Here is a 13,165-nt window from a genome sequence, read left to right as displayed (position 1 = left end):
ACTGGGAAGGAGCGATGCCACCAGCACTATCGCGTGCCTGAGGACACGCAAGACAGAAGGAAGGAGCAACCACATACATCAGCGCACGCTTTTTTGCGTTCAATTCTTCCTTCTCTTGACAGCTCGAGTGAATGCGACACCACTTTTAACGTCTTTTCAGCGCAAACCTCGACGTTTCGTACAGTTGTCGCTATCGGATTGTGTCACGGGGATGTCAGCCTGGTGCGTGCGCCTGTTCTGGTGTTGCGAGCAGCAGGCGAAGATGGCGATCACAGACGAGTTCAAGCTCCACTCGCAGTCGGGGCGCAGCGATCCAAACTTTCGCGATGTCGTTGCGACAAGCGGATCAGTTACTAGAAAGAAGTTGGAAGTCAAGCTGAAGCTGGGCAGGACAGCCCATCGCTCACACGATGAAGGAGGCTATGCAAAAGCCTCATGCATTCTGCCATACGCCGGATAACCCTGGAGCCTAGCCACTGGCCCTGTCAGCCATGTTGCCCCTCACTTCTTCAGCCTGAGGCACCCAATAGCTGCACAAGCCCCAATCCATGGGGGCTGTGGGATTGCACAAACTCCCGTGTCCTCGAGACAGCGACTGTGCCTCCCTGACCGGAGTGGAATGAGGTGCCACACGCAGATCCGGTGGGCGCTGCACGCATGTTTTGGCCCCCAGCGTCTACGCTGTACGCGCGCCTTTTCCTGCTCCACGCTGGGGCTTCGTCTTCATCATACATGCCTTTTTTTTTTCGCCTCAATCCTGGCTCTGTTGTATATACGCTTGCGGCCCTTTTGTCACTGCATCATAGCGCGTCGATTCGGATTTATGCATCGTTCCCATCACATTCAGCTTCGGCCATCAGTTTGCACTGAGTTTTGAAGATCGCCTGTATCTTAGCGACATGTATTGGCTGCCCGCAGATGAGAACGGGAAGATATCACTCAATGAACTACAACTAGATATCGTTGGTTTCCTCGCCATCTTGGGCGAGGGTTCCGTGCTCGCCAATGCTCAGGTTTCGACGCTTTCGAAATGGATATTTCTACCACGGTTGATCCCGGCACCTCAAGCCCTGATGAGGCCGACGAGACCCTTTCAACTAGAGCCATCCCGGGGTCACGTAACCGGCATCGTCTCGGGGAACCACAGGGATCACATCAATCATATTGGAAACATCGTCTGGTAAGTGCATCTTCTCGGTCAAACTCGGTAGTCGCCAGCTGCCACGAGGTACTTCCCCACACGTCTACCGTGGACCGGAGTCAACAATGCACTAGCCATCACACGTACCAATCTACAACCATAGCATAACCCTGCCATACTAACAAAGTATCAGTGACGCGAATAACCTAAACCCCTTCTCCGTACGGGTTGTCAAAATCAAACGCGTCCACGACCGACCGCTCAAGGCCAAGACCTTTGGCCCACTCACAATCGTAAACTTCATCGGCTTCGCCCTCTCTGCTCTCCTCCTTGCGCTATCGATATGGCAGGACGATGGCATGTCGGTGGTAGCGACGGTACTCCTCTCGCTTCTTTCCAGTCTGATCGGACTGGGTAACAAGTGGGAGCTGGAACTACCCTCGCGGAAATACAAAAAGACACCCGTACCGGGGGGAGATGTTGTCATTCGATATCCAAAGGGGTCTTTCCTGATCGTGCGTTGTGAGGAGGACGTGGCCCGAGAACTCTACTTCGCACCAGAGAACATCAACTACCTCTTGACGCACGGTCCGGCATACCGAATTCTGAGTTTGGTGGGCACTATGATGCTTATGGGAGGCGTCATCTGTCTCGCCAATGCTCAGATTCAGGTTCAGATCGCCTGGGCCGGTTCCTACATGCTACTGGGCGCTTCGTACTGGGTTGTCGCTGCCTTGCACAGCAAGTTGCACTGGGACACCTCGTGTTATGAAGTTGAAAACGAGTGCCTCTCTGACTCCGATATGGACAAGAAAGGATACCCTTCGGAAAACGAGACGTTCACACAAGCTCTCTGGAGGGCCATTTGTGTCAGCAAAGGCATTGCATGGGTTAAAATGAGCGATGCTTGTCCTGATACCGAGGCCTGGCACGAATGGCTCCTAGAGGCAAAGGCATGTAGTGAAGACTTCCAAACGGTTGAAGACCAGGCGAAGTCGAGAGGCAAAACAATGTGGGAGGTCCCCGAATGGGACGCACAGGGTTCTCTGGGGAGACTGCTGGCTGAGCACGCGGGACGCCAGAAAAAACTCATCAGACAGAAGGTCGAGTCAGTTTGACCAGTTTCATTGGGCTTCATGAACATTCATTTGGGGGTTATGCATAGCGCTGGGACACGACCTTTCGGATCCTCATACAACGAACGAATTATTATACAACAAAACTACTTCTAGGACGATCGATCATTTAACGACTTACGATTTACGACTGAGAACGACGGCTTCACCGCGACGCCATCGTTGCAATCATCTTGTACCATCCTACAACACTGGAAACCTACATTGAGCTTTCATTTATACGTCTCGCATCGTTAGCGCTTTGAGCGTTCTTGTATCTATAGCATTTTTGACATAGCAGAAAAATACACACAGCAGTATTTATACAAAGCTCGCCATTTGCACCAATCACCACTTCTCACCAACGCAACTCGTCATATCTGTCTCATCACGCAGACATCACCACAACGCGATCAATGCTTGTCAAAATCGGTGTTTCCGGCGTTGAATAGCCTTGAATTCTACGCAGTCATATATAGCCGGCGCAACGCTGCGTCTAAATAACGCAGACTCATGTTCGTGGTATGACACCTGGACACACCGTGCTCAGCTCCAGACTCACAGCGGCTTGGCAACTCCGAGTAACCTCGTGGAATGGGAACGACGAGTACAGAGCCGGGGAGACCGACGATCCCAGTAATGGGCTCTCCCCGATCTAAGACCATCCTCTCGAGTCACTGGTTATGTGTCACCCCTCCTGGCTGACGAAGAATCCAACAGCGAGAGCCTCAGCCTGTGTCTTGCAGTCATAATTGTATATGCGCGACCAGACTTCAGGTAGCGCTCTTCCACCGCTGCTCATATTCCACCTTCCTTCTGACTACACTTCTCAACCATTTCTCCAGATTCTCTCCCTCGACCTGCGCATCGACGTCCATGGCATCGCCTTCCGCCTCCAGTCTCACACCACCCTCCTCTTCTTCGTCTTCGTCTCCACAGCATGCATCTTCTGCCATCTGGCATGCCTCGTTCCACTCCTCGTAGCTGAAGTTTCCCTCGCTTTCGCTCAGCAGCATCTTCCTGTCGCCAGAGAATGCGAAGACGTGTACCGATCGTATGGGCTTTGCGCGTAGTAATTCGTTTGCGGTGGGCGAGAGTAGGGGTGGGAAGGAGTTCGTAGACGGCGAGGCGGGTTGTGCGATCATTACGGAAGTGAGGACTGTGCGGAGGGGTATCGATGCGGAAAGGAGCGCGAGGAGCGCAGTGTGAAGAAGGTGTGGGAGGAGGGTCAGAGACTAGGGCTGTCAGCGATTGATGTTCACGGAGACGGTATCGCAACTGGACATACAGTGTTGACGCCTGCTGTGCTATCTTCCTCCGGTAAACTCCTGACTTGGAGCGTGATTTGTACAAGTGTTCGTGGTATCGCTCGGGTCAGAATTATATTGCGCAGTGTGTTGTGTACCAGTGTTTCGAGATGTCGTTCTCTTGGGCCTGCAACTCCGTCAGTACACCAATAATCAACCCATTATGAAGAAGACCATACTGCCAACTCCCATAGCGGGTCTGACGTTCACCTCGATCGCTGCTTCCTCGGGTAGTTCATCGCGTCGCTGTACTTCGATTGGACCATTAACGGCGCCAATGATGGAGTAGCCATTGTGGGTATATGTCGCAGAACCGTCGGCGCGGTTCAAATGCGTGAGGGTAACTGCGGGTGCGACCATGATTTTGTGACCCGATTCGTATGCGCGCGTCGTGAATGAAGAGTTCGACTCTCCGTACTGTCAACTGTGTGGGTGGTGGGAGGAGGTGTGCGATAGGATCAGGATGCTGAGTAAGCCAGTAGATACGTCGAGTTAAAGACCTTTAATGCGCAGAAATTGGACGAAGGGGTGCGTGTTCTAAGGTGCGCCTCTGCACCTCAGTGACGATATGCCATCTCCAAAAGTTTTGGTAGGGATGGCGCTCAGCCCAGCCTGTGGCTCAAGCTTCAGACCTCGGCGCATCACCGCGGCCAGCTCAGCCATCCGATATCCTTGCCAATGCGACAATTGAGCTGTCTGCCAGCCTCCACTCGCACTTTCACCGCCATAGACATACAGCGCATCGTCTCCACCCATTATAACTTCACTGTCGATATCAAGACCCATCTCAGACATATATAGACACCATGGCAGGCTCGTCGCGCAACGCATCGCCCATCAAGCGCCTCATGACCGAACTGCAAACATACCAACACGACTCCAACGACGCGCTGTACGAACTCGGACCTACAGACGACGATGTGATGCAATGGAGAGCGGTTATGAAGGGTGTAGAGGGAACGGCATATGAAGGTACACAGAACCCGGCGCATACTTCCCTACACCGCCTTCAGCATCACCACGTTCACCTACTAACACCTCACAGACGGCTGCTGGCTCCTCTCCATCGCGATCCCTTCAACCTACCCTCTCACCCCACCCACCATCCGCTTCGTAACGCCTATCTGCCACCCCAACGTTGATTTCAAGACTGGCGAGATCTGCCTCGACCTACTCAAGACTGCTTGGACACCCGCGTATACTATATCGTCGACTCTGACGAGTATACACCAATTGCTCACTAGCGCTGAGCCAGACAGTCCGCTGAATGTGGATGTTGCGCAGCTGTTCAGGACAAACGACGATGTTGGGGCCAGGAGTTTGATCAGGTTTTATACTGTTAGCGAGAAGTATGATTGGAAGGGGAAGAGATAGACTGTATAGCGTGATTTGGGTTGGAACAGATGTGGCTTGTTGTACATTGGCGTAAGAAGGAAATGTCGGAGGGTCTATCCGGGCGTTTGGTTTGATTTGGGACGAGATACCTGCATTGGAGAGCGCGAACGCATCATGTATTCGCAATGGAGTACACTACCGACACATCATCTAAACCTCTCCAACTTGACTGTCCAAGATCGATATAGTTACCGACAACGTCAGCAAGCCCGACACAGCCCGCCACACGCACGTGGGTCCACGGCTGTGTTTCAACTTCAGCTCCCCACAACACTTCTCGATTACGCACTCCACTGATCGTCAATGCAGCATCTCAGACTGAGCAGTCATAAACGAGAAAGATCGACGATGTTCCCTCTTGTCCGAGTACAGTTCACACAAGCGACCTGGATCGACCGCTAACTTGACCTCTCCATGCGACTTCCTGCTGACTGTGTTGCATGCGGTACGTACTCTTTACGCAGTTCAAAAGATCGTCGTTACGAGACCTGCAGTGAGATGTGTAGAAAGTGCTTTTGGCGCTTAGCTTATGAGTTGTTAAGCAAAACTCAGATGGACACGTTTGTCTGGCGCTTAGAACGGACCGTGGTAAAGCTGTCGAGATCACGTCATTCGATCCCCAGGGACTTCCGATACGAAAGTACGGCTACTAAGTTTGGGTAGCGGGAACTAATAATGCGTCGTCTAGGCGCTCGGGGACTTCGGTATGCGCTCGGCATGTGAAGTAGAAGCAGTACCGATTCATACTTGGAGCGTAGGTTGCAGCTTGATTCAGATCGATTACTCGAAGAAAGTCCAGGAAATTACGGTTGTCTGGATTACAAAACAAATGCTAAAGTACACCGAAACATGAAGAAGATCGGGTACATCCCCCGAGCCCTTCAACTCAAAATACCAACATAACAAATACCCACCACGGAACCAACAAAAGCAAGAAAAACATGATACGCAGCCGGATATACCCATGCCGGCTGTGGCTTAAGCCTCACAAACAGTAACAATACATCGTGTCGACAAGTTTCGTCTACCCGCCCCACTTTCACTCCACTTTCCTCAGCTAGTAAGCGTGGAAACTACGCAAGCCACAACACTCCATGCTCAAACTGGTCCGCTTCAGCACTTTAACATTGAGCCTCAGTATCCACTTCTGCTGAGGTCATGCGACCACGATCGAGCGATGGTGGCTTGTGTCCAGGCAGTGTGCGTTGTCGTGGGAGGTAAGGTGTCGCTGTACGGAAGAAGGCATGTTGTGCGAGCGTGCGATCGCACTTTCTTTCCGACATTCTCCTAGCTTGGTTTGATCATGCGGTGAAGAGGTGGCAGAGGAGGCTCAACCTGCGGTGACGGTCCATTGAGTGCGTCGCCAGCCTTTGGTAGAGACCGTGACTGTACCCTCGAGGAGTGACTGTTGGTCTGGAATACTGTTTGGCGAGACGCGGCGGGTGTATGAGATAGTTGATAGTTCTTCGGGTACGTCTTCCGAGGGTGGCTCAGCCTTGATAATAGTCGACTGAGTTCTGTCGTGAAGTGACTCTTCGGTCTTAATGGTCGGTAATGGCACCGGGTAGTAGGGCGCGTCGTATGGTCCTGGTAGGTTCTGCGGCGGTGATATCCAGGGATAGATCGGAGACAGTACTGGCTGGAGTGTCTCTTGTTGGAGCGAATGGAGGTACTGGTTCGGTTCCCGGTCGAGCGATGGCCGACGAAGAAAGACATCGTTCTGTCGTTCGGTGCTTGACTTCTTTTTTAAAGTAGTGCCGAAAGTATCTACATTTTCTCCTTTAAGATGCACTTCCTCTTGATACGAATCTTTTCTTTGGTGAATGGCCAACTTCTTTTCTTGGTTGATGGGCAAGTCACCTTGACCCGTACCCGAACTAGTCATCGTTCTTCGTCTCCGTGCAAGGAAAGCCGATCTCAAAGCTGTGGACAAGAGCGCCAATAATAAGAACACTTCAAAAAGATGCCGTAGACTGACGAGCGGGAGCTGCCTTTCTGTACGGAGCGAATTCGTTGGGTTTAGAAGTGGAGGCATAGGTACAAAATGACGCCGACGGAAGACAGGCGAGGCTTGGTGGGATCCACTCAGACTATGAGAAGCGTGGGATGATGCAGGTCCTAGATGAACTAGCCGCTGCGTCAGTCAAGAAGACGGGGAAGCAACCGCTTTCATACAACTTACTTCGAGTAAGAACGGGAATGACTGTTAGCATAAGCACTAGGATCGGAATCCTCCGTTGTATAGTAGACAGCTAATAATACTCGGGTACGGTTATTGTCTCGTTCCTGTAGGATTGGCACCGGGGTCGACGTATAAATAAGGATATCGCATGTGAGAGTCAGGTTTGTTCCTGGGGCATCAATCTCTGCGGAACGCGCCATCCTGGTCTACGTATATGCTTCGACGGCGACATCAGCGCGCCCAGATGTGGTTGAAACATCGAGATATCGGCGAGCTAGCGCGGCGTAGTCCTGGTGACGAAAGCTGGTGGGCAAAGTGAAGCGTAAGCCCACGATGCGCAAATCAAGCAAAAGGCAACAGACTGATCGTGTTCAGCTGTGACGAATAGCGCCCGTGGAAGGCATACATCACGGATGCTGCTGGGGTAGGCATGGTTTGGTGCGTGGCCTCAGCAGGACGACCAGTGTCCTCGTGTCTTGGCTGGTGGTATCTCAGCTGAGTTCGCGATGGTGGCGTTTGTTGTGGCTAACGCCACTGGTTCACTGGCCTAATCGGCAGGGGTGACCCGAGATCTGATCCTGCGCGCAAGAACAACGGCGAGCTGGCTTGACACGTCTGGCGAGACCTTTGCGCGGATGTAGGGGCCGCCAGTTGGAACGATGCAGTTGCGCCATTACGGGCGTTAGAGCGAGGTGTGGTGGGTGAGTAAGGCGTCCCGTGACGGATCGGTTTCAGCTTCTGCAGGAACGCCAACCGAAGGGCAGGCGCTCATGATACGTCGGGAAACAACTTAAGCAATATGTAAGAGAGGCGGCTAAACAAAGACTCGCAGTTGAAGCAGGATAGCAGGGAAACAACCGCCACACATGTGCTTTTTTGCGGGGCGGTACCCTTTTTCAACCCCAAAGAACCACATCGCGTGAGAGGCGGCTGGTACGCGATGCTGGCGCAGTGGGCTGTTAACACGTCTCGATCTTTACCAAACTCAACCGTTGTATGTGGCTGTCGGAACATGAGTCAATCCGTCGCGTCTCCGACCGCCATTCGTGGAATGTCCACGATCTGGAGTACCTCGTGCGATCCCCACAACACCACGCGATATTGTAGAAGCTGGGCAAACCTCGAAAACAGGTTCTCGGTAGCGAGCGCGCATCGAACAACGGCGAGGTTGGCTATCTCTCAGCTGGAGGTTGTGGAAAGAACCTGGAAGATACCGAATGTATGAAGTACGGCGCAGGAACTACCGAGACGCACTTGCATCCATGAGCTTGAACCTGATACACAGAAGCCAATTCTCTATCGACAGATCGGTGGCTTTGACTGGCCGCGTGCAATATTACCTCCCCCAGGCCTCGACTGTCCTGACGAATGCAAGTTTCCAGCAGCTGCACCAGTATCCACATTCTAGTGATCTTGTAATCCTTGCGTAGATCGAGCACGCCTCTCGCGAACAGTTGCCTCGATTTCGGAGACGCCGTTGATGCGAGAAGATCTACGTCTAGCGAATCCGAAATTAACTCCAGCGGCTGCGAAGCAGGAACACTGGCATGACCGGGTCATCATCAAACGCGCGAAAGCGTGCGCAAACCCCTGAATGTAACGATGGGGATGCATCGATGGTAGTGGCATGTTGATGGTCCCGTCGATCTTACGCAACGTCCAGCTGCCCTAGACTACTCATCACGGCGATGCCGTCGCCACGTGAGCACGTGACTAAGTGCTACACTTAAATTTCCACAATGGGCAAGTAGCCATAAGAAAAAAAATCGAATAGGTCTGCAGGCTACATTAAGCTAAAACCTTGCAAAGTAGGTGACCTAACGTCAACGTAGGCTCCAGGCTGTCCAGTTTTTTTCTAGGTTGGCGTGGGCCGGCCCTCTCTCCACTCGTCAAAGTCCTTCTGACCGGGCATCTCTCTGCCATCAGAGAGCTTGAGTCTGGGAAAATGTACATCCTCGCGGTTGTATGTAGGCTCCTTCTGGGCCAACTCTTCGTTGACCAGAACCAAAGCGCCCGAGTGCCATCCTGCAGCACTCACCCGAAGAGCAAAATAGGCACCAAGGCCGTCTTCACCACGGTCCTGATCCCAGGCTCTTCCTTCCTGCTCGAACCACTCACTGACCTCGCCTTGGACGTTGGGGTCGGTCCTGAACATCTCCCTGCGCTCTTGGCTCTCTTCTGCGTGTGCTTCGTCATGAACCGCTTGCTTGAGCCATTCGTTTTTCCTCGCATCGAACCAGATCTGACGACCGCGTGTGTAGGCGTGAGGGACAAGCTGTCCGTTGCCATTGAACCGGTCATACACGATACCTCGTGCGTTCCCGACTAGGTTGTCACCGTTCGAGCCTAACCCCAGTGCGCCACAGGCGGAGTTCTCGGTACCGTATGAAGTTATCTTGCCATCCGAGTGGAGTGCCAGGTAGTGATAGTCACCGAAAGCAATCGAGATGACGTTACTGTTCTGCAAGGCTGGAATTTTCTTCAGTCCCTGCACATCCCCTGGACTATGACGATTGCTCCAACATGATTCGAGGTAGTTCTGGTCGCCGGTGATTACTTCATTGTCCCTGAAGATGGCAAAGTTGCGGAAAGAGCCCTGAACGTCAAGAGAAGCTCCCTGCTCGTGACGCAGAGTTTGGAGCTCAACAATATCCTCGACACGGTTCTTTTCCTCGAATCTGCCACAGAAGACCTTACCCAGATCTGTGCTGAACAGCACAAAGTGCTCCAGTATAACGTAGTTCAGTACTGCTCCAACCTCTTGACGCAGAACTCTCTGCTCATCTGAATCGCGGTTGCCCTTGACATGCTGGTAGCCGGTCTTGGGAACTTCGGCATGTTCCAGGACAAGCATAGTGTCTGTGCCTTCATCGCCATGATCTCGCTCAACAGGGTCCCAGACGACAATGCCAACGCCATGAACATAGGCCGAGCTGCGGCTCCATCCTGCTACCACTTGTTTTACTTGTCCGAAGTTGGAGGTCGCGTTCGACTTGTCGTTCAAGGAGAGTTCGTTCAGCTGCAGAGTAGCGAACTTGACTTGGAGCGCAGGCTTCTTGACATCGTACCACGACCAGATTCGGCCGCTGTCGGAGAGTCCAAGTATGTGTGCACGGCCGGAGGAGAACTGCCGGATGGCGACAGACGGCTCTTCGTATTGGGCCTCGGAGGTATTTGGGGGATAGCCTTCTGGGAAGCGGAGTGGTTGCAGAGGCCCGCTAGCAATGAGTATCCTCTGGCCATCAAGGGCGCCAGCAGTGTAGAGGGTACCTTTGGAGGTGAGCAAAGTCGTGGACCAGCCACCACATTGCATGTCGGCAATGACTCCTAGTTCTCGTGTCTTGTCCATCTCCGTCGGGAAGGCTTGATGGGCGTTGTACATGCGCCTGCCTGGCCGCATCATCCCAGCTCTCATTCCTCTCATTCGAGGCGTCCGACCATGTGCGTGGTCCTCCGGGTCTGAAGCATGCCCCAAGCGGTTGTGCGAGTTATGACCCCATGTGTATACGCGGCTCTGGGTGAGCATGCGGCGATACATCTTCTGCCAGCGGTCGCCGTCATGTTGTACGACTGGCTGGTTCGGTACGCGGAAGGTCGTTCGAGCGAGATAACTCCAGTACGCTGGGTCTAATCGAATCGACGGTTGCTGGAAGGCTTTGCACGTGCTGCAGAGGGCGAGGAAGCTCTTGGCATCGAGGTATGGGAATACGAGTACGAGGATGTCGAGGGGGAGGTCCGTGATGGAGCTGATGGTATCGGCCATTTTGGCGTTGCGTCTGGACCCCTTTTTCGGCGGGTCGAATATGAAGTAGGAGTATCTTGAAGGTGGTGTCGCTGTTCAAGGTTAAAGTAATGGAATGGAGCCTGCTCCATGTGGCGATGACGACGTGTGAGTAAACAAGATGTTTGTGCTGTTGGAGAAGGCGCGATGGATGCCTGCCCAATGACGCAGGGAGCGCGGGGATCATTGCGGGACATTTCCGTTTTTGCGCTAACCAGAAGCGGCGACCAAACTTCTGACTCAATTCACGCGTCTCTATCAAATTTCCGCCTGCCCAGCGACACTGGACCATACACGCACAGCACTACTCCACCTAATAAAACCGACCCAAGAAAATCTGCAGGCTTGGAGATACTGGATTTGGGACCAAGTTCACGTCACGACACTTGATTTTGCCCCACCACGCCTGATCGTTCCACACCTGACTGGCCACATTCCAATTCTAAAGGGACGACAAGAACAGAAGAGTCGCACCACCATGTCTGAGACACCCGCTGCAGATGCTACGCCTGCATCCGCTGCGGCAGTAGTACCACCTCAAGAAGGCGCACCTGCAACACCAAACGGCGATGCCACAGACGGGCCCAAAAAGCTCTCACCAGCGGAGTTGAAAAAGCAAAAGGCGGCCGAGAAGCAAGCAAAGCGAGCCCAAGCCAAGGCTGCGTCTGGCGCACCAAACCAACAGCAAGGACCTCCAAAGGACAGCCAGAAACAGCAAAAAGAATCGAAGCAGACACCAAAAGACGACAAGTCAAGACCACAGCCACCATGGCGGCAATCATCGCAAGCCAACGCACCAGTCGTGAAAGACTCAGAGAGAAAGACGAAGAAGGGGAAAGAACCAAAACAGACTGGTCTGTTCTTTGGTCATCTTTACAGCCAGCCAAAGCAACAATCTCTTGTCGGCGCGTCCAAAGATGTACATCCTGCGGTTCTTGCGCTGGGCCTACAGTATAGCAGCTACGCCATCTGTGGTAGTACGGCACGCATGGTGGCCATGCTCTTGGTGTTCAAGACAGTGATCGAGGCCTATCAAACACCCCCAGGAAACAGTTTGGCCCGACATTTGACCAGCCATCACCTTGGTCCTCAGATCGAATTCCTGAAGAGCTGTCGACCGCTCAGCATCAGTATGGGAAACGCCATCCGATGGCTCAAGGACAGTAAGTTGGAGTTTCACATTGACCTGATAGAGCGGACATGACTTGATTGATCAACGTGGTTTCTAGAGAACGTCTGAAGAGATGCTGACATCTTCCAGTCATCATCAAGATAGATCCTTCAACTCCGGAGAATGAGGCGAAGCGAGACCTCATCGAGGAAATCGACATATTTATCCGCGAACGTGTTACGGCTGCTGACCGACTCATCCGTGACCTGGCAGCTACCAAGATCCAAGCTGGCGATGTCATTCTGATCTACGCGGCATCTTCGATAGTCGAACAGACCATCATACATGCTCACCAGTCTGGTAAACCCTTCTCAGTCATCGTCGTGGACTCAAAGCCATTATTCGAGGGCAAGCAGCTAGCTCGGAAACTCGCAAACCACGGCATCTCAGTACGCTACTATCTCATCACAGGAGCTTCGCATGCTGTTAAGGACGCGACGAAGGTCTTCCTGGGTGCCCACGCGATGATGTCGAACGGTCGCCTCTACTCGCGCGTTGGCACAGCTCTGGTTTCCATGCTTGCCTACTCCCACTCATTGCCCGTTATCGTACTCTGCCAATCAGTGAAGTTCACCGAGAAGGTAGCGCTGGACTCCATCGTCGGAAATGAAGTCGCCCCTGCCGAGGAAATCCTCTCCGAAGCTGAGCGCCGCGAGCTTCTTCCTCTCAAGTCACGATTTACGGCTTCGAAGAGCGACGACAAGTCGTCATCGGAAGAGGCGCCTGCCGACACCACAGATGTTCTGAAATGGATCGACGACGCAAAGAACCTGCATCATCTCCAAGTGCTCTACGACGTCACGCCAGCGCAGTACATCAACATGGTCATCACCGAATACGGCAGCTTGCCACCAAGCTCGGTCCCCGTGGTCCACCGACTGAGTACGAACATATAATCCTGTCCAGCGTTTTCTTTTTGTATTCAGAGTACGTCCTATAGCAAGTGCTAACATTGGACTTTCAGGAACTGAAGAGCAGGAGACGATGCCTACTAAGAGGGGCGTTCGTCAAGCTTCGGGCTGGTAGGATTTCATTGAGATGGGTGTCAGGGGATTCGCGATTTCGGAGGTATT

The 13,165-nt window shown here is 52.9% G+C and overlaps 5 protein-coding genes across 5 annotated transcripts; 3 read left to right on the top strand and 2 right to left on the bottom strand.

Annotated features, from left to right (window-relative positions):
• Positions 1-899: 899 nt before the first annotated feature.
• On the top strand, positions 900-2,259 carry J4E88_000592 (uncharacterized protein; the record flags this gene model as incomplete). Its single annotated transcript, XM_049394266.1, has 2 exons — positions 900-1,180; positions 1,335-2,259. 2 exons carry the CDS (start codon positions 900-902, stop codon positions 2,257-2,259), a joined length of 1,206 nt encoding a protein of 401 aa, XP_049260095.1.
• Positions 2,260-3,029: 770 nt separating this feature from the next.
• Positions 3,030-3,923, bottom strand: J4E88_000591 (uncharacterized protein; the record flags this gene model as incomplete). The annotated part of the gene is made up of 3 exons (XM_049394265.1): positions 3,030-3,491; positions 3,545-3,690; positions 3,743-3,923. The coding sequence occupies 3 exons, from the start codon at positions 3,921-3,923 to the stop codon at positions 3,030-3,032; spliced, it is 789 nt and encodes a 262-aa protein (XP_049260094.1).
• A 446-nt stretch (positions 3,924-4,369) lies between these two features.
• J4E88_000590 (uncharacterized protein) lies at positions 4,370-4,937 on the top strand (the record flags this gene model as incomplete). Its single annotated transcript, XM_049394264.1, has 2 exons — positions 4,370-4,535; positions 4,609-4,937. 2 exons carry the CDS (start codon positions 4,370-4,372, stop codon positions 4,935-4,937), a joined length of 495 nt encoding a protein of 164 aa, XP_049260093.1.
• A 4,058-nt stretch (positions 4,938-8,995) lies between these two features.
• J4E88_000589 (uncharacterized protein) lies at positions 8,996-10,903 on the bottom strand (the record flags this gene model as incomplete). The annotated part of the gene is made up of 1 exon (XM_049394263.1): positions 8,996-10,903. One exon carries the CDS (start codon positions 10,901-10,903, stop codon positions 8,996-8,998), a length of 1,908 nt encoding a protein of 635 aa, XP_049260092.1.
• A 496-nt stretch (positions 10,904-11,399) lies between these two features.
• Positions 11,400-13,118, top strand: J4E88_000588 (uncharacterized protein; the record flags this gene model as incomplete). The annotated part of the gene is made up of 3 exons (XM_049394262.1): positions 11,400-12,084; positions 12,183-12,974; positions 13,057-13,118. 3 exons carry the CDS (start codon positions 11,400-11,402, stop codon positions 13,116-13,118), a joined length of 1,539 nt encoding a protein of 512 aa, XP_049260091.1.
• Positions 13,119-13,165: the final 47 nt, after the last annotated feature.

Source organism: Alternaria novae-zelandiae (genome assembly GCF_023758075.1).
Source record: "Alternaria novae-zelandiae strain BMP 2774 chromosome Unknown scaffold_1, whole genome shotgun sequence".
NCBI lineage: Eukaryota > Fungi > Ascomycota > Dothideomycetes > Pleosporales > Pleosporaceae > Alternaria > Alternaria novae-zelandiae.
Note: the sequence above shows the minus strand (reverse complement) of the source record. Positions and strands in the feature narration are given on the sequence as shown.